This window comes from Bubalus kerabau, chromosome 17 (genome assembly GCF_029407905.1).
Source record: "Bubalus kerabau isolate K-KA32 ecotype Philippines breed swamp buffalo chromosome 17, PCC_UOA_SB_1v2, whole genome shotgun sequence".
Taxonomy (NCBI): Eukaryota; Metazoa; Chordata; class Mammalia; order Artiodactyla; family Bovidae; genus Bubalus; species Bubalus kerabau.
The window spans coordinates 68776876-68803483 of record NC_073640.1 but is presented as its reverse complement, the minus strand read 5'-3'; the positions used below and the strand labels follow the sequence as shown (position 1 = coordinate 68803483).

General features: G+C 47.3%; 1 protein-coding gene across 5 annotated transcripts; it reads right to left on the bottom strand.

Moving 5' to 3' along the window:
- On the bottom strand, positions 1 to 23182 carry ZNF667 (zinc finger protein 667). 5 transcript variants are annotated; one of them, XM_055553707.1, is made up of 7 exons: positions 16750 to 16889; positions 15216 to 15274; positions 14367 to 14530; positions 10225 to 10315; positions 8600 to 8726; positions 6864 to 6956; positions 1 to 2327 (listed from the first exon to the last, which is right to left on the bottom strand). In XM_055553707.1, exons 4-7 carry the CDS (start codon positions 10255 to 10257, stop codon positions 748 to 750), a joined length of 1833 nt encoding a protein of 610 aa, XP_055409682.1. In that variant the 5' UTR covers positions 10258 to 10315; positions 14367 to 14530; positions 15216 to 15274; positions 16750 to 16889; the 3' UTR covers positions 1 to 747. The 5 variants fall into 5 exon arrangements, with proteins under 5 accessions (XP_055409682.1, XP_055409680.1, XP_055409684.1 ...); XM_055553705.1 differs by lacking the exons at positions 15216 to 15274; positions 16750 to 16889 and adding an exon at positions 22832 to 23182; XM_055553709.1 differs by lacking the exons at positions 15216 to 15274; positions 16750 to 16889 and adding an exon at positions 22636 to 22755.
- Between the last annotated feature and the right edge of the window lie 3426 nt (positions 23183 to 26608).

Below are 26608 nucleotides of genomic sequence, written 5' to 3'. Positions count from 1 at the left end.
TTCTTACATAAAAATACCAATGTTTATTCATATAAATATAAATTCATATACAAACAAAACAATAATTTCTCCCCATTCTGAAGTTCCTCATTCTTCAGTACATCCTGTTTTTTTCCCCATTAGCTTGTCCCAGGCTTGTTAGATTTTTCACACCATGAAAATCCTATATCTTCATATCGACAGAGACAGTATTGTAATGATTCTATCGCGCACACAATTGTGAGTGCTATTATCTCTTTACTCAGTCTTCTTTATTCTCACCCACAAGTTACTGTTAGCTGAAAGTGGCACCCTGGTTTGTGAGAAAATCCCTTCTGTGATTCTTCTAAGGGACAAACTCGAACTCTCTCTTCACATGCCCTTAAGTCAGGCTCACAGATCCATCCAGGAAAATGGATTTACAATTTACTTTGTTGTACATGACCAATGAAATAGCTTTAAAGTTACGATGGAAATAAAGTATCAGTTATTTTTATCAAATGAAGAATGCTCTTCATTAAAAATGACTGACCCAATCATCTGAGCTTGTTATTTTGAAACTAACATATATGATAAAGTCACTGCTTCAGTTGATTTCAGATCCTCCGGTCAAATCACCAATGACTTTTGTTCTTTGGCTTTCAAAGTGGGACACAACATCAAACTGCCCCATTTTTACAGTTTGTGTTACAGACATGCATTTTCCCACGCCTCTGTCTCTGCTACTTGGCTGGCCTCCCTCTCTGCTTTTACATATTTAAAACGATCTTAAGCCTTTTCCTCAGAATGTGTATTCTGATGTCGAATCAAGGATGAGCTCCGACTGTATGCCTTCCCACATTTACTACATTCATAGGGTTTCTCCGAGGAATGACTTCTCTGATGCCGAATAAGATCGGAGCCGCTGCTAAATGCCTTCCCACATTCATTACATTCATAGGGTTTCTCTCCAGTGTGACTTCTTTCATGGAGGATGAGGGATGTCCGCTGGCTAAAGGCCTTCCCACATGTTTTGCATGTGTATGGTTTCTCTCCAGTGTGAATTCTTTCATGTTGGGCGAGGTGTGCGCTCTGACTGAAGGCCTTCCCACACTGATCGCATTCATAGGGTCTGTCTTCACTATGAATTCTCTTATGTCTCGTAAGAGAGATGCGGTGACTGAAGGCTTTTCCACACTCCTCACATTGATAAGGTTTTTCTCCAGTATGAATTCTCTGATGTTCAATAAGAAATGACTGGCGGCCAAAAACTTTACTACACTTATTGCATTTGAAGGGTTTCTCTTCAGAATGAATGTTCTGATGTATTTTAAGGTTGGCAGTTCCAGAAAACATCTTCCCACACTCTTTACATTCAAACAGTTTCTTTTTCTTTGTATGGACTTTCTGGTGTTGGATAAGGGATGAATGCCGATTGCAGACCTTCTCACATTTATTACATTGGTATAGTTTCTCTTTATTATGAATTCTTAGATGTAGAATAAGGGTTGAAAGCCGCCTGAATATCTTCTCACATTTATTGCATTTGTGGGGTTTCTCTGAATTATGAATTCTCTGATGAAGCATAATGGATGAAATTCTACTAAAGAATTTCCCACATTTTCTGCATTTATAAGGATTCTCTAAATGGTGACTTCTCTGCTGTAGACTGTGACTTAAGGTCTTCTCACTTTGACAAGTTTTCTCTCCAGTATGAATTCTTTTATGTATAACAAGGACCGATTTCTTACTGAAGACTCTCCTACATTTATTGCATTTGTATGTTTTCTTTCCACTGTGAATTTTCTTATGAAGTAAAAAAGATGACATGCGAATGAAGGCTTTCTTACATTTTCTGCACTGGTAGACATTTTCAACAAAGTGGATTTTCTGATGTATACTGAGAGATGAGCACTGACTCAAGGCCTTCCCACAGTCAAAGACCTCCTTCTCACCATGAACCTTCCTGTGTAGGAGCAGGGATGTTCTCTGAATGAAGCTTTCCCCACATTTATCACATTCAAAGCTTTTCCTTCCACTGTGGATTTTCTGGTGAAGAATGAGGGATGAGATCTGTCTGAAAGCTTTTCTACAAGTACTGCATTCATAAGGCTTCTCCCCAGCATGAGAGTTCTGATGGAATTTAAGAGATAAGCTTTGACTAAAGAACTTCCCACAGTCGTTACATTTTAAAGATTTCTTCTCTGAGTGTACTTTCTTGCGTTTTATTAGGACTGAATTTTTCCTGCAGCCTCTCTTTCCTGTGGGAACTTTCTGTGGTGTGGAAACTGGTTTCTGATAGATGCTTTGCCCAGATTTGTTGCACTGATTTGGAGGTAACTTCTTGGTCTCACATTTAGACCCTAAGTCTGAAAGACATCAAGAAATTCAGTTTGTTTTCCTGTGCTAAAAAAATGAAGCTGTTTGCAATAATTATCAATCAAAATAATAACAATGATAATTAGAAAAATAACTCTTTGAGTGTTTTATTATAGTTTTAACATAGTAAGGACTTTATAGAAATATTTAATAACAAATTCACAGAAGTGCAATTTGAAATGAATAAAGGTTTTATTATTGAATAAATATATACCATATACTTTGGAAGAAAAGCTATGACAATCCTAAACAGTCTGTTAAAAAGCAGAGACATCACTTTGCTGACAAAGGTTCATATAGTCAAAGCTATGGTTTTTCCAGTAGTCATGTATGGATGTGAGAGTTGGACCATGAATAAGGCTGAATGCTGAAGAATTGATGTTTTTGAACTGTGGTGCTGGAGAAGACTCTCGAGAGTCCCTTGGACCACAAGGAGATCAAACTAGTCAATCCCTAAAGAAAATGCTGAAGTGGAAGCTCCAGTACTTTGGCTATCTGGTGCAAAGAGCTGACTCATTGGAAAAGACCCTGATGCTGGAAAAGACTGAAGGCAGGAGGAGAAGGGGGTGACAGAGGATAAGATAGTTGGACGGCATCACTGACTCAATGGACATGAGCCTGAGCAAACTCCAGGAAATAGTGAAGGACAGAGAAGCCTGGCATGCTGCAGTCCATGGGGTCACAGAGGTGGACAAGACTTAGCAACTGAACAACAACATATACCACATTAAACTCCATAAACTGTTCAATAGATAAATGTAGTTTTATTGTAGGAAATGTCCAGGAAAGGCAGAAGGTAAAGTATAGACAGACACAATTTGCCAAAACTCAAAACATAAGAAAAAGATGATCTGAATAGGCACATATCTATTTAAAACACTGAATCAGTAATTAATAACCTTCCAAAACAGAACGTACCAGGCCCATATGTGTTTGCTAGTGAAATATACAAAACATTTAAGAAAGACATCATTCCAATTCTCCATGATCTCTTTCAGAGGACAAAAGCAGAGGGAATACTTACTACCTCATTGTATGAGGTCATCATTACCTTAACACCAAAACAAGACACACCATAAGAAAAGCAAAGTACAGACCAATATCCCTGTTAAATACTTATGCAAAAATCCTAAACAAAATACTAGCAAGCCAAATTCAACAGTACATTAAAAGGATCATACACATGAGCAAGTTGGATTTATACCTGGAATGCAAGGATAATTCAACATAGGAAAATAAATGTAATATATCACAATCACCAAATTAAAGGACAAAACCACATGATCATCTCAACTGATGCAGAAAAAGCTTTTGACAAAATTCATCACTCTTTCATGATAAAAAACACTCAGTGAGCTAGGAACAGAAGGAACTACCTCAATTTCACACCAAAAACAGTTTGAACATTTATTAACTAATTTGAATTAATAAGTGAATTAATTCAGTAAAGTGGCAGGATATAAAATCAACACTCAAAAATCAGCTTTGTTTCTATATACTACCAATGACCACTCCATAAAGGAAATTGAGAAAACAATCCCATTTACTATAACATCAAAAAGGATAAAATATTTAGGAGTAAGTTTAACCAAAGAGATGAAAGACACTGAAAACTACAAACATTGCTAAAAGAAATCAAAGCTATAAATAAATGGAAAGACATCCTGTGCTTGTGGATTGAAAGACTTAATATTGTAAAACTGTCCATACTACTCAAAGTTATCTACAGATTCAATGCAATCCCTATCAAAATCCCAGTAACATTTTTTGCAGTAGAAAAAAGTCCTAAAATTCATATAGAATCTCAAGGGACCCTGAATAACCAAAACACTCTTGAAAGAGAGAAATGAAGAAGGATGCTTAGACTTCCTAATAATTAAGATGGTGTGGCAGTGGCATAAAGGTAGATATGCAGACCAATGGAAGACAACAGACAGCCCAGAAATAAACTCTTACATATCTGGTCAAATGATTTTCAACAAGGGAGCCAAGACTATCACAAAGGGGAAAGAACAGTTTCTTCCACAAATGGTGTTGGGAAAACTGGGTACCTACTTGCAAAAGAATGAACATGGACCCCTTAGTTACACTATATACAAAAACTAAGTCAAAAATAGACTAAAGACCTAAAATGTAAGACCAAAAATTATTACACTCCTAGGCAGAAAACACAGGGGAAAAGCTTCAGGACATTGGATTTGGCACTGAATTTCTTGGATATGGCACCAAAAGCACAGGCAACAAAATGAAAGAAGAGAATGAGACTACATCAAACTTAACTTTTGTGTTTCAGAGAAAACAACAGGGAAAACGCAACCTATAGATATTGCAGATCACATATATGATAAAGGACTAACATGCAGAATATATAAAGAACTTCTACAACTTAAAGACAAATTACCCTATTAAAAAAATGGGCAAAGGACTTGAATAGATATTTCTCCAAGGCAGACAGACAAGTGGCCAATAAACATATTAAAAGATGTTCAACATCATTAATCATTAGAGAAATGCAAATTAAATCCACAAGATCACCTTACAACATAAAAACAGCCTATATATATATTAAAAAAAAAAAAAAACAGAAAACAAGTGCTGTAAGGATGAGCAGAACCCGGAACCCTTGTGTGCTACTGGTGGAAATGAAAAATGGTGTAGACACTGTGGAAAATGGTATGGTGGTTCCTTAGAAACTTAAAAACAGAACTACCATATGATTCAACAATACTAACACTGGGTATATATATCCAAAGGAATTGAAATCAGGGTCTTGAAGAGATTTATCTGTACACCCATATTCCCTGCAGCATGAATCACAGTAGCTAAGATGTGGAAGCAACCCATATGTCCACTAACAGATGAATAAAGAAAGAAAATGTGGTACATACACACAGTGGAATATGATGTAACCTTAAAAAACAAAATCCTGTCATGTACTACAACACGGATGAACCTTGATGACATTATGCTAAGTGGAAAAAAGCTAGTAACAGAAGGTCAAATACTGCATGATTCCATTCATATGAAGTATCCATAGTAGTCAAAATCATACCAAGGGCTGAGTGGAGAGGTGGAAAGAATTAGTGTTTAGTGGATACGGAGTCAGTATTGCAATACTTAAAAGTTCTAGATACCTCTTGTTCAACAATGCAAATATACTTAACTATACATTTAAAAATGGTTAAGATGGGAATTCCCTGGCAATCCAGTGGTTAGGACTCTATGCTCTCACTCCTGAGGGCACAGGTTCAATTCCTGCTCAGAAAACTAAGATCCCACAAACCAAGCAGCACAGTCCAAAAATAAATAAATAAAAACTAAATTTAAATGGTTAAGATGGTAAATTTAATGTTATGTGCTTTTTACAATTAAAAAATTAAACTCATAGCTGTAAAAATGAACTAAAAACACAACAAAATTTAAAAACCCATAATTTAACCAATCAAAGAAGAATTTATTAATACTAGAGAAGGAAATGAGTTCTTGAAGAGCAGTCAAAATAAACGCTTGTGGGAAAGATTTTTAATTTTTTTTTAAGGAATAAAGACAATGATGCAAGTCAGATCATTATAAATACAATCACTAGAGAAGTCAGAATACACACACTTTCTCTGAAGGGAAATATGAAAACCAAAGCAGGATGGGGATGAGGCTATTAAAACCTGAGCTTCTGAGACCAGAAGCTGGGGTTCAAATCCCAACTCTGGTGCTACTTCCCAGCTAGATGACCTTGGGCAAGTCACTGAACTTCTTTGGCCCTCAGTTTCCACATCTATAAAATAGGAATAATAAGAGGATCTACCTTATAGAGCTGTTGGGAGGAACCTGTACTTAAAAAAAGAGTTATCAAGGACTTCCCTGGTGGTCCAGTGGTTATGCATTCACTTTGTTATGCAGGATACGCAGGTTCAACCCACAGTCAGGGAACTAAGATTCCACATGCCACAGAGCAACTAAGCCTGTGAGCTCTGGAGCCTGTGTGTCATAAGTAGGGAGTCTGTTTGGCAATCCAGCATGACACTACTAAGACCAGATGCAGCCAAATAGGGAGAAGGCAATGGCACCCCACTCCAGTACTCTTGCCTGGAAAATCCCATGGACAGAGGAGCCTGGTAGGCTGCAGTCCATGGGGTCGCTAAGAGTCAGACACGACTGAGCGACTTCACTTTGACTTTTCACTTTCATGCATTGGAGAAGGAAATGGCAACCCACTCCAGTATTCTTGCCTGGAGAATCCCAGGGACGAGCTGAGCCTACTGGGCTCCCATCTATGGGGTCGCACAGAGTCGGACACGACTGAAGTGACTTGGCAGCAGCAGCAGCAGCAGCCAAATAAATAATTTATTTTTTTTAAAGAATATCAGATACCTAGTGAGAGACTTGTTGAATATTAATTGTTCTCCCTCTGGGGACACATACTGAAGAGACTTGAGTTTTCTGCACAACCTTGGGGTCTTTGAGGTGGAGAAAGTGGCTCTCAACTATTATCTTAAAGATGTTGCCCTTTTATGATGGAAGGCACTCACCCAAGCCCCGGCGTCTTTTCACTGGGTCCACCATCCAGGGCGCTTTCCCTTTCTCCAATAAGGTGATCACGTTTGGTCTCCGAAAGGAAAGTCCTACAACACAAGAAAAACACTGGAACTGAGCATGATGCGGGCACCACCGCTATTAGAATCAGGCTTTGTCTCAAGAGAAATGGGGTGTATTCATGCAAAAGGAGCACAGAGGATGTGAAGGGTAGGTGGAGAAAAGGGTGAAAGGTCAGTCATAGACAGCATAGCTATTCACCTCTAAGTCTACAAAACCGACTGCTCTGGGGAAGAGCTGGAGCAGAACTCCTGAGGCTGGTCATTTGGTGACAGTCTGCCCACATGCGAGCCCGCGCGCTCTGGTCTGCTGTAGCCCACACTCCCATGCCAGCTGCTCCCGTCAGCGTCCGCCAATAGCAGCACTGGCGGCTTCCACTTCTGCTCTGCTTTTTCCCGTGACTCCCAGAACGAGCCTCATGTTGCCCCCTCAGCACGATAAACAAAACAGGCAGTGCTCCCCTCTCCTTCTGAAGTCTGAGTCCTATCCCCAAAGTCCTAAAAACTCCAAACTCTTCCCTCTGTCCTCCCAGCCCTAGGATGGAGGATGTGTCCTGCAGTTACCATATGTTACTTCAGCGTCCAATATTTACCTTTTAATAGTACCTGTTAAAAGTCAATTCTTTAAATTTCTCTCAAAAACAAGTCCTCAAAAGGTTATATATATAGTTACTATTGATATATGACCAGTACCTACCACTCCTAGACATATACCCAAGAGAGATGAAAATATGCATCCACACAAAAATTTGTACATGAACATTCAGAGCAGCAGATTCGTAACAGCCATACAGTGGAAACAACCCAAATGCCTATCAACTGGTGAATGGAAAAAGAAAAGGTGGAATATTATTTGGCCATGAAGAGGAAATGAGGTACTGATACATGCTACAATGCAGATGAACCTCAAAAATATTACCTTAAATGAAAGAAGTCAGACACAAAGGACAACATATTTAATTTCATTTTTATGGAACACCAAGAATAGGGAAATTCATAGACAGAAAGTAGATAATGGTTTAGTGTTTGCCTAATCTGGGGGCGTTAGTTGGCACAGGTAAATAAAAAAGTGATTGATGATAGTTACAGGCTTTCTTTGGGGGGTAATGAAGATGTTGGAGAAGACTCTTGAGAGTCTTGGACTGCAAGGAGATCCAACCAGTCCATCCTAATGGAGATCAGTCCTGGGTGTTCATTGGTAGGATTGATGTTGAAGCTGAAACTCCAATACTTTGGCCACCTGATGCGAAGAGCTGACTCATTCAAAAAGACCCTGATGCTGGGAAAGATTGAGAGCAGGAGGAGAAGAGGACGACAGAGGATGAGATGGTTGGATGGCATCACCAACTCAATGGACAGAGGTTTAGGTGAACTCCAGGAATTGGTGATGGACAGGGAGGCCTGGCGTATTGCGGTTCATGGAGTTGCAAAGAGTTGGACAGGACTAAGTGACTGAACTGAAGATGTTCTAAAATTGACTATGGTGATGGGTGCTCAAGTCTGTAAATACACTTAAAAAACCAACCGAACTGTATGCTTCACATGGGTGAATTATACCTCAATAAAGCTATTAAAAAAAAAAAGCCAAACTGGAGTGGCTTCTATTTCCCTGACTAATCGATTCATCTCCCTCAACAGTCCAGTTGTGGATCATGGGAGCAGGAGAGCCTTACCGAGAGAAACCAGGTTCTGGTAGTTTTCCAACATGACATCTTCATACAGATCCTTCTGAATGGGGCTCAGCCATTCCCACTCCTCCTGGGAGAAGTAGATGGCCAAATCCCCAAATGTCACTGGTGCCTGGAACGGAAAAGCAGATGTCCTTTCACTGCGGGCTTGTGCTTCCACACGGCTGGAGAAAACAGTGGACTTCCAAACATGGAAGACACATGATGCCAGGGTTCTATTAAGGAAACACTGAGGCTCTGAGATCAAAAGGGGCCGTTGTAATAAATAAAACACAATGCAATATGATACAGCTGGTGTTAAAGGTTTTTTCCCATAAAAAGCACATCAACTTGGATTTATACGGCACTGACAAAGACAAGGCGTTCTTCTAGGTACCCTGCATGCACTAGCCCACGTTAGGCAGTGACTGGGGCACCGCCGAGAGGACCACAGCAATGGTACAGATACAGGAACTGAGGCCCAGAGAGGTGAGGTAACGTACTGGAGGTCTCACAGCTTGTAAAAGGAGAAGCTGGGGTTCAATCTGGGCAGTCCTGCTTCTGATTCATGTCCCTAACCACATGTGAGCGCATTATATGTGGCAAAATTTTTGCAGATGTTATCAAGGTTAAATCAGTTGACCTTGAAATAGGAGGAAGTAGCCTGGATTATCTAGGTCGGCTCGGTGTCATCACAGGAGCCCCCAAGAGCAAAGGATTTTCTCCAGCTGGCGGAAGAGGAAAGCGCAAAGGGAAGTCGGGGAGATCTGCAGCATGAGTGGTACTGGACCTGTTGAGGCTGGTTTGAACAAAGGGAGCAAAGGGAGACCCTGGGACAAAGGGAGCCACTTGGGAAGCAGAGGAGAAGGAATGAAATTTTGCCAGTAACCACTGAGTTCAGAAGAGGACCCTGAGCATCAGATGGGACCACAGCTGGGGGACAGCTTGATTTCACTCTTGTGAGACCCAAAACAGAGGACCCAGCTAACCCAAGCTGGGTCTGAACCCCAACCCACAAACTTGTGAAAATAAATGTATGCTGTCTTGAATGGCCAAGTTTGCAGCAATGGGGAACAAATACACACAACTTAAAGGGCAGAAGTGTCTATTATGAGAAACTGCATTCAGGAGGCTTGCTGTAGAAAATTGCTTGACTGCTAAAATCTTGAAACATGCCTATCATAGGCGGCTGCCTCACTGGCCTGGGTCCAACTAACTCTACCTGAATACCAACAGGGTCAGAAGTCTCGCAAAGTTAGAGAAGTTTCCTCCTCGTAAATACGGGCTGTATAAGTAGAAACAACGGCAACATTAGAGATTAACTCTGGAGGACAACATCCAGCCCTCTGCCCCAGCAGGTCCCACCTGGGCACTTATGTCCACCTTGAGAAATCATGGTGTCTCTGGCCTTCTCTCTGGGGAGGGAAGACAGGCAGAGCCCCTGGAGATGCTGAATGCATAGGTGAAAGGTCATGCACACACTGAGAAAAAAAGAGACGGGGCCCCTACTCACGCTCCCACCCTCTGAGGTGATGGTAGGAAACCAGGGACCATGTCTTCATGGGGCCGGAAGGCAAGAAATGGTTTCCTACAAGGCAGAAGAACTTTCCCGAAGGAAGAGCAGTACTTACCTTGGACTTGGACTTCCCCCGAGCAGCAGGCATCCTCTTCTCTGTCTTAGGGCTCACAGCTGGAGGAGGGAAGAGCACTGAGAAGGTAAGCCTAGGGGAGAAGAGAAGCCGTGAGACTGCCTGCGCCATCAGGAGGGCCCACAGCCTCCAGGCCCACACCTTGGTCACACACACACACCGGGTAAGTCAGAGCATTGTCTGAAACATTCCTGCCCTTTCTCAGCACCAGGGAGAAGCTGTAGCCAACACCGTCTATTCCTGAGATCACAGGAGGTGCCAGGTCAGGAGACAATGAAAGGGGCAGACGCCTGCTCTTCCAGCTGACAAGTAGCTGTGGCGTGCCCGCCACGTGCCAGGAGCTGTCCCAGGGGCTGGCGGGGGAGCAGAGTCAGAGCAGAGAGGCACCTGCTCCCGGTCCCTTACATTTCAGCAGGGAGGACAGGCCCACACAGAGCCCAGTGTGAGCTGTGATCCCTGCTGTGAAGGAAACTGGACCTGAGCAGGGAAGGAGGGGCAGGTGTGGTGGGGAGGCCTCTCAGAAGCAGCCACCCGGAGCCAAGGTGTGACTGCAGGGCACGCATGAGTCACCTGGGCATGGGGAGAAGGGCATTCTGGGCAGAGGTACAGCAGGTGCAAGAGCCGTGCAGCAGGTGCACGCTGGGCATGTGGAGGGCAGAGAGAACGCAGGTGAGCAGAAGCAGCATGAGAGAGCGGGGAGATGGTGGGCCTGAGGTGACTGGGGTCAGGAGGAGCCAGGTCATGAAGGGGGTGACAAGCAGTTTGGAACTGATCTAAGTGTGATAAGGTGTGGGGAGGGATGGTAGCTGAGCAAAGGAATGATGTGACTGACTTAACATTTAACAAAAATTTTTCTTGGTGGCTATGTGGCCAATACTATGAATGTGTGTTGGTGGGGTACAAAGGAGGAAGTAAGAGCTGCAGAAGGGGCTCATTAGACAGGTGCGCAGAAATCTGGAAGAGAAACCTCAATGGTGTGCACCAGGGTGAAAGAGCAAGAGCTGAGATGTCAAGAATCACCTCCAAGGGAGGCCCTCTGTCGCTCCATCACTCTATACCTGTCTCGTCCAACATGAATACCAGCGGACACTGAGTTCAGGAAATAAGAAACTGTTTCATTTTATTTCAATTCATTTATTATTAAAACTATAAAAATGATAACTACTAGAATCATCAAATTAAAATTTATCACTAATCTAAGATTAAAAACTGATCCTTAGTTCAGTTACTGTAAAACTTTTACGTATGTCTGGAACAGTTTGGGTTTGTTTCTTTGGGCCATGCCATGTGGCTTGTGGAGTATCTCAGCCCCCCAACCAGGAATGGAACCCAGGCCACAGCAGTGAAAGCCTAGAATCCTAACCACTAGGCCACCAGGGACTGCCCTCCAATAATAAATTTTACAAAATTTAAATATAGATCAAATATCTCCAATAAAAATTAAGTGTCTGGATTGAGGTGCACTCTAACCATAAAATACATACCTGATTTTAAAGACCTACTATGAAAAAAAATAGAATGTAAAAAATCCCATGGGTAATTGTTTATATTGATTACAAGTTGAAAAGGTAATATGTCAGATATACTGTATTGAGTTTTAAAATGTATTATTAATAAGACTATACAATGTTGGAAAGACAGTCTCTTCAACAAATGGTGCTTGGAAAACTAGACAGTCATACATAAAAAAAAAAAAAAATGAAACTAGATCATTCTTTAACTCCATACACAAAAATAAGCTCAAAAAAGACCTAAACGTGAGACTGAATACTATAAACCTCCTATAGGAAAACATAGGCAGAACACACTCACATAACCATAACCACAGCAATATCTTTTCAATCCATCTCACAAAAAAACGGAAATAAAAACAAACAAAAACAAATGGAATGGGACCTGCTGCTGCTAAGTCGTTTCAGTCGAGTCCGACTCTGTGCGATCCCATAGACGGCAGCCCACCAGGCTCCCCCGTCCCTGGGATTCTCCAGGCAAGAACACTGGAGTGGGTTGCCATTTCCTTCTCCAATGCATGAAAGTGAAAAGTCAAAGTGAAGTCACTCAGTTGTGTCCAACTCTTAGCAACCCCATGGACTGCAGCCTACCAGGCTCCTCCGTCCATGGGATTTTCCAGGCAAGAATACTGGAGTGGGTTGCCATTGCCTTCTCCAGGAATGGGACCTACTCAAACTCAAAAGCTTTTGCACAGCAAAGGAAACAAAAAACAAAAAGACAGCCCACAGATTGGGAGAAAATATCTGTATTGATGTGACTGGTAAGGGATTAGTCTCCAAAACTTACAAACAGCTATGATACTTAACATTCAGAAAACTAAGATCATGACATCTGGTCCCATCACTTCATGTCAAATAGATGGGAAAACAGTGGAAACAGTGACAGACTTTATTTTGGGGGGCTCCAAAATCACTGCAGATGGTGACTGCAGCCATGAAATTAAAAGACACTTGCTCCTTGGAAGCAAAGTTATGACCAACCTAGACACCATATTAAAAAGCAGAGCATTACTTTGTCAACAAAGGTCTGTCTAGTGAAAGCTATGGTTTTTCCAGTAGTCATGTATGGATGTGAGAGTTGGACTATAAAGACAGCTGAGCACTGAAGAATTGATGCTTTTGAACTGTGGTGTTGGAGAAGTCTCTTGAGAGTCCCTTGGACTGCAAGGAGATCCAACCAGTCCATCCTAAAGGAGACCAGTCCTGAGTGTTCATTGCAAGGACTGATGTTGAAACTTAAACTCCAATCCTTTGGCCACCTGACACGAAGAGCTGACTCACTGGAAAAGACCCTGATGCTGGGAAAGATTGAGGGCAGGAGGAGAAGGGGACGACAGAGGATGAGATGGTTGGATGGCATCACCGACTCAATGGACATGGCTTTGGGTGGACTCCGGGAGTTGGTGATGGACAAGGAGGCCTGGCGTGCTGCGATTCATGGGGTTGCAAAGAGTCAAGACATGACTGAGGGACTGAACTGAACGGAACTATGATACTTAATGGCATCAAAACAAACAACCCACTCAAAAAGTGGGCAGAAGACCTAAGTAGACATTTCTCCAAAGACGACACACAGATGGCCAATTGGCACATGAAAAGATGTTCAACACAGCTAATTATTAGAGAAATGCACATCATAACTACAGTGAGGTATCACTTCACACCACTCAGAATGGCCATCATCAAAAATCCACAAACAATAAATGCTAAAGAGAGGGTGGAGAGAAGAGAACCCTCCTACATTATGGGTGGGAATGTAAACTGGTACAGCCGCTATGGAGAACAGTATGGAGGTTCCTTAAAAAACTAAAAGTACAGCTACCATATGGCCCTGCAACCCCAGGCCTGGGCATGGATCTGGAGAAGAACATGACCTGAAAGGATGCACGCACCCAACGCTGACTGCAGCAGTGCTCACCGCAGCCAAGACATGGAGGCAACCTGCATGTGCACCGACAGAGCGACGGACAAAGGTGTGGACACACACACAATAGAACACACTCGGCCATTAGAAAAATGACACAATGCCATCCGCAGCAACACGGATGGACTAGAGAGTGCTCTACTGAGTGAAGTCAGACAGAGAAGGAGGAATACCGTTTGACATCCCTTACACGTGGAATCTAAAAAGAAATGACACAAAAGAAGTTACTTACAGAAGAGAAAGAGACTCACAGAGAAGGAACTTATGGTTGCTGCAGGAAGGTCACGTACACACTGCTGTATTTAAAATGGATGCTGGGTAGTCTGCAATGTCTGCGGATTTCCATGGGGTACAGACTGCCATCAGAGTGCGCTATAAGATATCGAACTGATGCCACTGAACCTGAGGCTGGGGAGACGTGTGCCCCAGGGGCTCGCGTGAGCCGGGGTAGGCCAGCTCCAGCACTCCACTGCCACGCGGCCTCCAAGCTCTTCTGACTACATCCCTGCACAGCAAAGGAGGGCTAATGTCTAACTCAGCAGCCTGAGAACACCCCAAAGCAGCTGCCCAACCACATAAAACTCCTGAAGTCTTCTGGTTTTTTTTTTCTGCAACAACCATATGACTTTTGCATTCCACCTCATGATAAATCTGTGTTAATATAAAAACTGTGTTTAAAAATCACTTACCAGATTCTTCCTTTCTGATTCCTCAAGTCAAGTGGACTGCTCCAGGAAGTGGCACGGCGTCCATCCTGTGGTTTCTCATAGCTGCTTGTGCTCGTCACACACCGTGAATTGAAGGTGTGTGATTCTTGTCCACAAAGTAATTTCCTCCAAGGAACTCGGCACAGCTGGGAGGAAAGAACAGCAGTTTGTCGTTAGATAATTCTGGATTCAAAGTTTGCCTCTGCCGATTACTGGCTGTGGGAGAGCTACACAGAGCCTCAGGCTGCTCATCTGTACAATGGGGTAAACACAAATCTGCCTCGCCCTTAGCTGGCAGAAGTTTACCTGAGTTACCCTCAACAACAGGCACACAGTTATCTCTCGCCTTCCTTTTCCTTTTTAATTTGGTATACACCAAGCATCACCAAGGACGCCTGACACCCACCAAGAGGGCTGCGGCAAGAATCCTCACACAGGGCTGGTTAGAGAGAGACCGGCGACTTGGCAATATCGCCTAAGACTGAGGGTGCACATACTGTTTGACCCAGGTATTTCTGATACGTCTTTGGACATTCCTGCGTGTGTGTAAAATGACAGGGTTTGCAGGAGGAGCCAGGGCAGTGCTTCGGTGGAGGGCATGCATCTGGAGCCAGGCGGTCTGGGTTTAGCTTCCGACCTCGCCACCCACTTCCTGAGTGACTCAGATGCCCTCCCTGTCCTCTCTGGGCCTCAGCTTCCTCAACAGCCAAACGAGGAAAATAACCAGGACAACTCCACAGGGCTGCTGTGAAAATTAAATGAATAAAAACACTCAATGAACTCAGGGGAGCACCAGTGCTAAACAAGTGTTAGTGTTTAAATTTTCATTACCTTACTAAGTCCGAGCTCCAGTGCTCAGCATATGACAGACCAATGAACCGAGAGACGAGCTGCTGGAACAAGGAACAGTGACTTTATCTGGAAAGCCAGGAGATGAGAAGGTGGCGCACTCATGTCCCAAAGAACCACCTTGCCTGAGTTAGAATTCAGGCTTCTTTTATGCAAAAAGGGGAGGAAGTAGAGGCAAACATTTCCTAGTTCCAGTCAGCCTCTGAAAGGGATGCATTAATTTCTTCCTGCCTGCAGTCATTCACAGGTGGCCCTGGTCAGGATGATTCCAGAGACCTAAACAAAGGTATTTTACCTCCATGCTCATTACCTGGCAGACAGAGTTCCCGGAGATGGACCACTATGTGTAACTTAAGCTTACAAGCAATGGCCCTTTAGTGATTAACCTGTAATAGAATACAAAGGTTCTCCCATTATGATTAACTACCTGTCAAGAGCCTGGAAACAACTGCCTATCAGTAAGAAAAGGAGTGAACGCTACATGCACATATGGGGCACCAAGCAGCCTGACAAGGAATAAGGCAGCACTACACCTGTGGGTCTTTACTGGGGTAATTGTGCTCCCAGGAGATGCAATGCCTGGACATTTGTAGTTGTCCCAGCTTGAGGGGTGAGGTGCTCTAGGCATCTAATGGGCAGAGATAAGAGACGCTGCTAAACATCCTACAAGGTTCAGGACAGTGCCCAGAGCACAGAACGAGCAATCAGGGCCACGATGTCAGCTCTAAGGAGGCTAAGAGATCTGCTGTGCCTGTCATGTGTGAAATGATTTCCAAGACATGGTATAATGATGGAGAATAGGCGTAGAGGAAAATGTTTAGGAAAAAAAAAAACACACGATATGAATACTTGAGTGAAAAGGCACAGACAAGTTCTGGAAATGGAATAAAGAAGTTGGTAGCAATGACTGTCCCTGAAGAATGGAATTGGGTCACTAGGTTTCAAAATTCCCTTTTCCCTATCTACGCTTTGGCAAGTGCACAGACAATCACCTCTTCGAAACAACAACACAAAATACAGAGGCTGGATCCCACGACACCTCAGGGGAGGGATCTAAACCGGGCCTGTATTCTGAGTCCCAGACCACAGGGTGGGAGAGGGCTGTGCAATTTAGCACAACACTAAAGCCTTGCTCCTAAGATGAGGATGGCTAGAACCTGGATGAGTACAAGCTTCAAAACTTACTGGAAAGCTCTACCCCACACTGCTGCCAGTGTTGCTGGCTCCTGCAGCCCTGAGCCCTCAGAGCCTCAGCCCTGATTGCCACCCCCGGCCCAGGCAGGAAGGAGCCAAAGGTCGTGGTGGTGGGCGACAGGGGCCGTGGCAAGACGTCGCTGCTGGTGGTGAACGGCCAGGGCTCCTTCCCCGAGCGCTACGCCCCGTCCATTCAGCAAGGACAGGGCCAGCATGACTACGGGCAGCAGGGAGGCGATCAGGAACCCCCATGACGCTGCTGGGCACAAAGACTACGATGGCTGCGGCCCCTGTCCCACCAGAACACCCGCCTCGTGCCCACCTGCCAGGATGTCACGAACCCCACCAGCTATGGCAACGTTCTCACGGAGGGCTTCCCTGAGGTCACACGTCTCTGCGTGGGGTCCCCATGCTGCTCACTGGAGCTGGGGAAGGACGCGGAGTGGCTGCACAAGCTTCAGCAGGCCCAGCTGGAGTCCGGCACCTGCACGCAGGGCCAACGTGCCCTCTACCTGGAACGTTCTGCCGTTTTGGGAGAACGAGGAGGACATCTGAGAGGCCGTCGAGGCCGCCCTGAGCACACTGCATAAGGCACAGCGGCAGAAACAAAGCGGCTGTGCCTGTGGCTTGGACACCTCCCAGCGGGCACATGGCCCCCATGGCAGGACGGACAGTGCCCAGGTCCGCACACACAGACTGCCCTCCGGATCCGGCCCCTCCTTGGCTCTCAAAAGGTGCTTGGAGCCGGGCGTCTCCAGGACCTCGTGTCTGGGGCCTGTGGTCAGGCCCTTGGCACATTCTGGAACTCTCTCCTTTCCCAGCTGGGGCTCTGACCACAAGCTCCCCTCCAGCCGGGTGACAATGGCGGGGAGGGCGGATTCTGTCCCTCTGGACCCCGAAGCTGGCATCTGTCCTCAGGACTCAAGAGTGCCCTCTTCACAGCCAGCCCCCAGCTGTGTCAGGCCCCGCACAACAGGTCCTCAAGGCCTACGCCTGAAAACGCGAAACAACGTCCAGCATGTGGATAAACGTGACCTGGCGGCCTTCCACAGCTCCCAGGCCTGCTCTCCCAGGCCACCCCTCCCTGGGCTCCTGAGAAGGCACAGCTGCATCCTCCAGCTTCCAGCTTTCTCCCCCAGGAACTCGGGCAGCACGGTGGGGCCGGGGCCCATGAGAGGACACGGGCCCCAGCCCCGGGCGTGGGGGCTGCACCAGCCCCCTCCCACCTCCTCATGCAGAGGACTTCAGTCTCAGCCCTCAGCCCAGCCACCATCTTTCCAGGGCTGGACGCACAGGGGGCAGAGAAGAACTTCTCTCAAAAAGCATTCCCTGGACCATCTATCTGACTCCTGCTCAGCGCTCTGCAACCCTCCTCCCACCAAAACTTGCCAGAAACCCGAGATGAAAAGTGACATCAGCTCCAAGTGCCCTTGGGCAAGTCGGGTCTCTCTACAGACTGTTGCCCCACCTGCAGAAGGACAGCACTGGCCTATTAAACTGTCATCACGCTCCCCTCTGTCCCTCACCAGCCCCACTTCTGCTGAGGGGTGGAACCACGTGTGGAAGCCAGGCCATCCTGGCCACCTGAGAGAACAGACTTGATGAACCCCCAGCACAGATTCACCGAACCTCCTGGAAGGTCTGGGGTCAGGGGCCCCAAGTTTTTAAACAAGCGCCCTGGGTGACTCTGATGTCCCGCGGATTGGGAGCTGGTGGCTCCTGAGTAAGCCCGGGAATCAGCATTACCTAAGATGAGCTCATGGCAGCCCATGGTTCCTGCCCACCCCGGTTCTCTCTCACATCAGCTCCCTCCCTGGCCCAGTGCTTCGGCCTCCAGTGGACCTAAGAAAGAGAATTCTGAAATCCTCCCTACCACACCTAGGTTCCCCAAGGCCCAGCCATGGCCTGGGGAATCAACAGAGCATTCTGTCCAAGACCTCGTGGAAAAATTATAGTCTAGGGCAGAGGTCCATAAAATACAGTGTGTGGGCCAAATCTGGCCACTATTTTTGTAAAGTTTTGCTGAAACACACACACACAAAAGTTACTGGACAGTGAGACTTCCCTGATGGCGCAGGGGATAAGAATCTGCCCACCAGTGCAGGGGACACAGGTTCAATCCCTGGTACAGGAGGATTCCACATGACATGAAGCAACTAAGCCTGTGCGCCACAATTAATGAGCCCTTCAGCCACAACCACTGGGCCCACATGCCGCGACTACGGAAGCCCGCACGCTTAGAGCCTATGCTTCGCAACAAGAGCAGCCACGGCAATGAGAAGCCGGCTGCTCACTGCCGCTAGAGACAACCCGCACAAAGCAACGAAAACCGAGCACGGCCAAAAATAACAAAGAATTTTTTAAGTTACTGGACAGTGGCATGCCTCCCTTCTGGGCACAGCACCCCTGTGATCCGGGGGGCTCTGCTGGGTGTCGAGTTGGGGACGGGTCCTGACACACCTGAAAGGCAGTCTCACTGCCTCTGTTTAGCCAGCCTGTTCCTGCTGTACCACCTGTCTAGTATTTTAAGCTCACTCTCACCCTGAACCTGAAAGCCCCAGACCCCAGGGATACAGGAAGGTACTTTCTCCAAAGACGCAAACGCAGCTGAACAGAAAACACAGGCTTTGCACCTGAATGTCAGCCCCGCCATTTTCTCTGCTGGGCGTGGGAACAGATTTGACTTCCTCACTTAAAATGGGATGGGGCTAGGAATGTCCCTACTGCAGGCAAGTACAGCGGTCAGGACTGCCTTTGACAAGATATTGGAAGCACTGGTCACTGGTATCTCCTCTTCCCTCCCCGCCATCAACTTAATTTCTCTTATACTGAGAAGCCCCAGAAGAGTCCACAAACTCTCACAGCCATAGCTCTCAACCCTGTTTGTACACAGTAATCTCTCGGGAGTTTTTTTTAATTAAAAACTGATGGCAGGGCCTGATGCCAGAATAATCAAGTCAATCTCTGGGACCTGAGTCCAAGCATGTCTTATTCCTATCTTCTAAGATTTCTACTTTATGCAAAGCCACAGTTTAGAACTACTGCCCCAGTCTCAGAGCCCCAGGCTGGAGATCTCCCTGTCGAAGCCCAGACCTGAGCACTGGGGAGGAATAAGTCTTTGATAAGCTCAAACTTTTATATTCCCTGACCAAAGAATTCCAAGGAGGGACTTCTCTGGTGGTCCAGTGGTTAAGAATGTGCCTGGCAATGCACAAGACATGGGTTCAATCCCTGGTCCGGGAAGATCCCACATGCCTCGAGGCAACGAAGCCCACGTGTGCCACAACTACTGAGCCCGTGCTCTAGAGCCTGGGATGCTCTGCAACAAGAGGAGCCACCACAGTGAGAAGCCGGCGCACTGCAACTAGAGTAGCCCCTGCTCCCCACCACCAGAGGAAGCCCGAGAGCAGCGATGAAAACCCAGTGCAGCCAAAGATAAGTAAATAAAGCAATAATCTTTAAAAAAAAGAATTCCAAGGAGTCATTCCTGGCTTTGGAGTTAATGGAGACGTCCACAGGAAGCCTTGGTGTTAACACTGAAAATGCACCCACTGTCACCGTATTATCCCTTCACCCTGCTTTACTTTTTAAGACACTTACTGCCACTTGCTATAAATTTAACTTCCTCTCTTTACTAAATTGCAAGCACCAGATGAATAGAAACCGAGTCTGTCTTGTCAGTCTGGCCCACGGCAGGCATCTGAATGCTGAGTGAGGGATGCCTCTCAGAGCCTCCCCAGGCTGCAGGCCACAGATACCCTTTTCTTTTTTCTCATCTCCGGAACAATTCCCTCTACCCCTTCTCGTCGAGCCCCCTCCCGCTCCGGCCCACCCTCAGGCCCTGAGAACGTTCATGGTGTGCCCTCATCGTGCTCCTGTACTACTAGTTCTTGACTAGGAGGACTGTATCCGCCACAGGACGCCAGGCTGTGTCCAGAGACATGTCTGCTTGTCAAAATTGCAGACGCGGGGTGTGCTACTGGCTTCTAGCGGGTAGAAGGCAGAGATAATGCTAAATACCCTACAATATATAGGATAGCCCTCCCCTGTACCCCATTCCAACGAAAAACTATCTGACCCTAACCATCCAAAGTGCCAAAGCTGAGAAGCCCTGGACAGGCTGACAGATGTCTCCAGATCTCTGTGTTACTAGGAATATTTGTCCCCAGTTCCTGCCACTTCCCATCTTGGTTGGCAACCCCACGCAATCCCTCAGGACAGCTCCATCCCGGAAGACCCTCTGCTCCTGCCCTCCCAGGAGCCTGACCAGAAAATTCTCAATGTAAGCTTGACCTAGACTTTAAGGTTATTTTACCTCTCCACCTGAAACCCTTTCCCTGGAGCTCCACTTTTTGCTTTTCTTCCTGTGTGGATTTTATTCTCTGTGAAATCTCTGCAGTTATTGCACTAATAATAAAGCAATTATCATTTATATATTGCTTACTTGTGTCAGGCACTTTTTGATTGGGTTGATCAAAAGGTTCACTCGAGTTTTTCCATAACATTTTACAGAAAAACCCAAACAAACTTTTTGGCCAACCCAGTACTTAACATTCACCACAAGCTTAAGATCAGTACTCTTATCTCCATTTTGCAGTGGCAATATAAATGACCTCCCCGCAAATCACACAACAACTCAGTGATGGAACCAGAAGTCCCAGAGTCCCCAGGCTACACTGTTAGGAAGCAAACACACAACCATACGCAGTCACAGGTACAGAGACCAAGGAAGACTGCATGCGTGTGTGCGCGCACGCACGCTCAGTCCTGTCCAACTCTTCTCTGACTCTACGAACTGCAGCCCACCAGGCTCCTCTGTCCATGGGATTTTCCAGGCAAGAACACTGGAGTGGGTTGACGTTTCCTCCTCCAGGGGATCCTCCTGACCCAGGGATAGAACCTGCGTCTCCAGCATTGGCAGGCAGGTTCTTTACCCCTGTGCCACCTGGGAAAGCATGGCTGACTCTGCCCTCCCTTCAGATGCGTTAATGCAGTAACAGACCCAAAGGAGCAACTGGGCCAGAAGAGTTCAGCTCCTCAGCTTCCAGGATGGCCGCCCAATCTCAAGTTCAGAGGCGAAGATTCCGCTAGCATTCCCCACTGTGCTCCCACCTCAGGGCGGGGACAAGGACACGCGGCCACCAGCACGACAGCAAACACCCAGCGCCCGCACCGGGCTGAGAGCCACGCTCCGTCCTGGGTATTTGGGTTTCACGACGTTACCCCAGGTAACCGTCCCAGCGCTGACGCGGGTGCTGTCATCACCCGATTTTACCCAGAAGCCTGCACGCCTGTGAAGCCGCGCAGCGTCCTCCCCACGGGGCCCCTCCTCCCGCGGCCGCAGGGACACAGCACGACGGCGCCGTGACACCGCCACCCATGCACAACCGCAGAGCCGCTGACGCCGGACAGCCACCGGGTCAAACCACGCGGCCACGCCAGACAGCGCCACACGGCCACTTACACGGTCACACACGCGAACGCGCTCCAGCGGCATCGCCACGCTCACACGCCGCCCCCGGCGCCCTCCCACAGGCGCAGTCGCTTCTTCCTCACACGACCACCACAGACCTCGAGGGGAAACACGAACGCGGGCCCGAGGCACGTCCCCGTCCCCACACGGCCGGCTCCGTCACAGACCCGCAGAGACGCCACCATACGCCCTCCTCTCCTCACAGCACGGCGCCGCCACCACACGCTTCACACAGAGTCCTTCATCTCACACTCCGTCACCACACGACCAGACAAGGCCCCGCGGGCGGTTGCGGGCGCCCAGACACACAAGCTCAGCAGACACACACCACACTCACCCCGTCCTCCCGGGTCGCGTCCGGGCGGCGACCACAGCAGCTGCGCCGGCACCTCGCGCGCCCCTGGCTCCCCGCTCGCTCCCCACGCCTGCGCACTCCCCTGCGAGACCCCCGGGGCTCGCTGCCGGGCCCCGCCCCGTCACGCGCGGGACACGTCGACGGGCCGCGGCCCCGCCCCCAGGGCGTCCCCGAGCGCGCGAGGCCCCGCCCCTAAACAAAGCCACGCGGCGCGCAGGCGTTCACTCAGCGCTCCCACCGGCTCCGGCCTGAGGCCCCGCCCCCTCACACGCCTGTCGCGCAATCCGAGCCGCTCTTGGGGGCGTGGCCCCGCCCGAGACCCCGCCCCCACACCAAAGCGCGCAGGTGCAGGGTGCGCTTTGCGCTCCCGGGGTCCCCACCTGTAGCAGTCCTTAGGAGATCACGCAGACGGATTCAGGTGCTGAGGCCCTGCTTTGGTCCCTTCAGCCAGACCCAGTCTCCCCAGTTCGCTGCCCTCCTGGGCATCCATACCTACACGCTCCCGTCCGGGGGCTTTCCGTCCCAACACCCTTCCCTCTGCCCCCAGGGCTTAAAGGGCCGTAGAGCCGGGCTCACCCGCGGCCTGGAACGCACGCGCTGGCGCCTGCGCACCGCGAGCTCAGGCTGCTCCTCCCAGAAGCCTCGTGACTTGAGGTTGCGGGATCCCGGCTCACGGTGGCTCCGATCTGTCTGACCCAGAGTCGAGTGGACCCAGGAGAGGGGCGAAGGGATGGTTCTCCAGGACAAGGGTGGAATCTCGTTTGCGACTTGGCAGAACGAACTGCCCCAGAGTCCTTTGCGCGGCGCCTTTCGAGACTCGAACCACACCTCCCAGGAGCCCCTGCGGCTTGTTTCCACGCCTTGTGATGACGCGGCTGCGTGTGGGCCCGTTGGGGACGCGGGCGCCCTCTTGTGGCGGCGCGTGAGGGGACCGCGAGACTGAGACGACGGGAGGTGTGAGCTCGGCCCTGTGATGTGGGCGTGCGGGTGCCAGGTTGCGATTGTGCGTTGTGTGTACGTAACCCACTATTTGTGGTTGTGTACTGCTTCCCTGGTGGCTCAGTGGTGAAGAATCCGCCTGCCAATGCAGGGTACTGTGGTTGGATCCCTGGGTCGGGAAGATCCCCTGGAGGCGGGTATGGCAACCCACTCCAGTATTCTTGCTGGAGAATCCCATGGACAGAGGAGCCTGCAGGCTACAGTCCATGGAGTCGCAGAAGTCGAACACGACTGAGCGACTAAAACAACAACCTGTGTGGAAACTTTTTTATGTACTTATTTTTGAAAACTAATTTTGAGTGTGTGTGCCTGTGCACCTCCACCCGTCATGTGTGGCTGCTTTTGGACGATGCAGAGCTGAGTAGCGGCCACAGACATTGGTCCACAGAGGTTAAAATACTGACTCTGTACATCCCAGTTTTTGTGGTTGTGAGTTTGTGTGTCAGGGAGAACCCACAGATAGTGTGTGCCGTTTCTGGAAGTGTAACCAAGCAGGACCCCATGATGGAGGCCTTCCCCCACGGCCTCTGCTGCAGCTCCCCTCGGAAGTCCCCAGGTAGTAGTTGATGCACATTTGCTGAGTTGTTTTGCAACTGTGAACCCCCTTCCCCACCAAATAGACAGACTATTAATACTTGATGAGGATGAACGTGTAGCCCCAGGGCTCCTGCAACCTAAGACCAAGACCAAGTGACCAAGTGAAGTCACTCAGTCGTGTCCGACTCTTTGCGACCCCATGGACTGTAGCCTACCACGCTCCTTCATCCATGGCATTTTCCAGGCAAGAGTACTGGAGTGGATTGCCATTTCCTTCTCAGGAGGACCTTCCTGACCCAGGGATCGAACCTGGGTCTCCTGCATTGTAGGCGGACACTTTACCATCTGAGCCACAAGGGAAGTGTGCAACCTAAGGCCTGATAATGTTAACCCATGTGACATGACCCTTCTGTGTCACCATCAGCCAATCAGAGAACTGTGCACAAGCTGATCATCAGGATCCCCCCACACTAGTGCTTTAGAAGTGTTTCACCGAGCTCCAGAGTGTGGGCTCAGTACTTATGTGTGGCGCACTGGCTTTGTTGCCCCAGGGCATGTGGAATCTTCCCCCATCAAGGATCCAGCCTGTGTTCCAGGCCCATTCTTATCCACTAGACCACCTGGAAGCCTTTTACTTTTATTGCTTAACAAATCAGAATTCACATGAATTTTTAAATACTGGGTTTTTTTTCTCTTATTCTGTGTGTTTGAAATATCATGTAACTTTTTGAAGCAGCAGTAGCTTACAGTTAATAAGGAACATGGTTTTCTTTTTTGTGTATGTGTGTGTGGTGGGTGTGTGTATGTATTACATTAAAACTTCATTTCTGGCACTGAACTTTTAATTTTATATGACTTCCACCTAGTATGAAATAGTATTCTTGGAACAGGGTTATTTTCAATGAAGTGTGTAACTGAACCGTAGGATAAAAGTTTGCTTCCTATGAGCATGCTTGAACACAAGAACATCAGGATATTCAGCATTTACATCCAATCCAGGAATATGAGGCCACCATTCCCATGGGAATAGGGCTTGAGGAAGCCCAGCCACCTTCTCTTGGTAAATTTTATCAAAGGCTTCACTCTGGGCCACTGTGAACAGACTTTTCCAGTCCCCAGTGATTCCTGACAAATACAAAACAGTAAGTCCAGATCTACCGCACAATTGCACTCATCTCACAAGCTAGTAAATTAATGCTCAAAATTCTCCAAGCCAGGCTTCAGCAATACATGAACTGTGAACTTCCAGATGTTCAAGCTGGTTTTAGAAAAGGAAGAGGAACCAGAGATCAAATTGCCAACATCCACCGGATCATAGAAAAAGCAGGAGAGTTCCAGAAAAAAATCTATTTCTGCTTTACTGACTATGCCAAAGCCTTTGACTGTGTGGATCACAAGAAACTGTGGAAAATTCTTTAAGAGATGGGAATACCAGACCACCTGACCTGCCTCTTGAGAAATCTGTATGCAGGTCAAAAAGCAACAGTTAGAACTGGACATGGAACAACAGACTGGTTCCAAACAGGAAAAGGAGTACGTCAAAGCTGTATATTATCATCCTACTTATTTAACTTATATGCAGAGTACATTATGAGAAACGCCGGACTGGATGAAGCACAAGCTGAAATCAAGATTGCCGGGAGAAATATCAATAACCTCAGATATGCAGATGACACCACCCTTATGGCAGAAAATGAAGAAGAACTAAAGAGCCTCTTGATGAAAGTGAAAGAGGAGAATGAAAAGGTTGGCTTAAAACTCAACATTCAGAAAACTAACATCATGGCATCCGGTCCCATCACTTCATGGCAAATAGATGGGGAAACAGTGGCAGACTTTATTTTGCTGGGCTCTAAAATCACTGCAGATGGTGATTGCAGCCATGAAATTAAAAGATGCTTACTCCTTGGAAGGAAAGTTATGACCAATCTAGACAGCATATTAAAAAGTAGAGATGTTACTTTACCAACAAAGGTCCGACTAGTCAAGGCTATGGTTTTTCCAGTAGTCATGTGAGAGTTGGACTACAAAGAAAGCTGAGCGCCGAAGAATTGATGCTTTTGAACTGTGGTGTTGGAGAAGACGCTTGAGAGTCCTTTGGACTGCAAGGGGATCCAGCCACTTAAATGCCCATTGTTAAGTGCCCTTTGCCATGGAGACAGCAGGGATTGAACAGGGGGAATGGGTGTTTTGAGCAAGGGGTCTTGGAAAGGACCCGTGTTTCTCAGCCTCAATGTCATCGGCGTTTGTGTCTGGAGGCAGTCCTGTACACTGTAGGTGGTAGAGCATCTTCCCTGGCCTCCACCTACCTCAAATTGCTGTATAAGAGTGTTTGCTCCCCGTTTAAGGAACAGACTGGAAAATATAGGTCCTTAGATCCAAACTAAAGAAAAAAAGTGTTAGTTGCTCAGTCGAGTCTGACTCTGCAACCCCATGGACTGTAGCCCACCAGGCTCCTCTGCCCATGGGATTCTCCAGGCCAGAATACTGGAGTGTGTAGCCATTCCCTTCTCCACAGGCTCAAACTAAAAACAAAACAAAACCCCTGGTGCTATAGGACAACGTTGACAAATGTGTGTACAACTACAGGTTTTAAAGTATTTTTCATTGCCCTTTTTATTTTTTTAAATAAAAAGTTTTCTGGTTGCGCCAGGTCTTCTTTGCTTCATGAGGGCTTTCTCTAGTTGTGACATGCAGGGGCTCCTCTTCGTCATCCATGGGCTTCTCATTGCGATGGTTTTTCTTGTTCCCGAGCACAGGTTCAAGGCGAGCAGGCCTTGGTAGTTGCAGGACTCTAGAGCTTGGGCTCAGTAGTTG

Excerpts from the sequence above, each read along its gene's own strand:
- ZNF667 (XM_055553705.1), bottom strand. The coding sequence starts at position 10,257 with ATGCCTGCTGCTCGGGGGAAGTCCAAGTCCAAG. Across the intron at positions 8,727-10,224 it reads GGGGGAAGTCCAAGTCCAAG|GCACCAGTGACATTTGGGGA; the intron begins GTAAGTACTGCT and ends TTTCCGTTCCAG. Across the intron at positions 6,957-8,599 it reads CCAGAACCTGGTTTCTCTCG|GACTTTCCTTTCGGAGACCA; the intron begins GTAAGGCTCTCC and ends CTTGTGTTGTAG.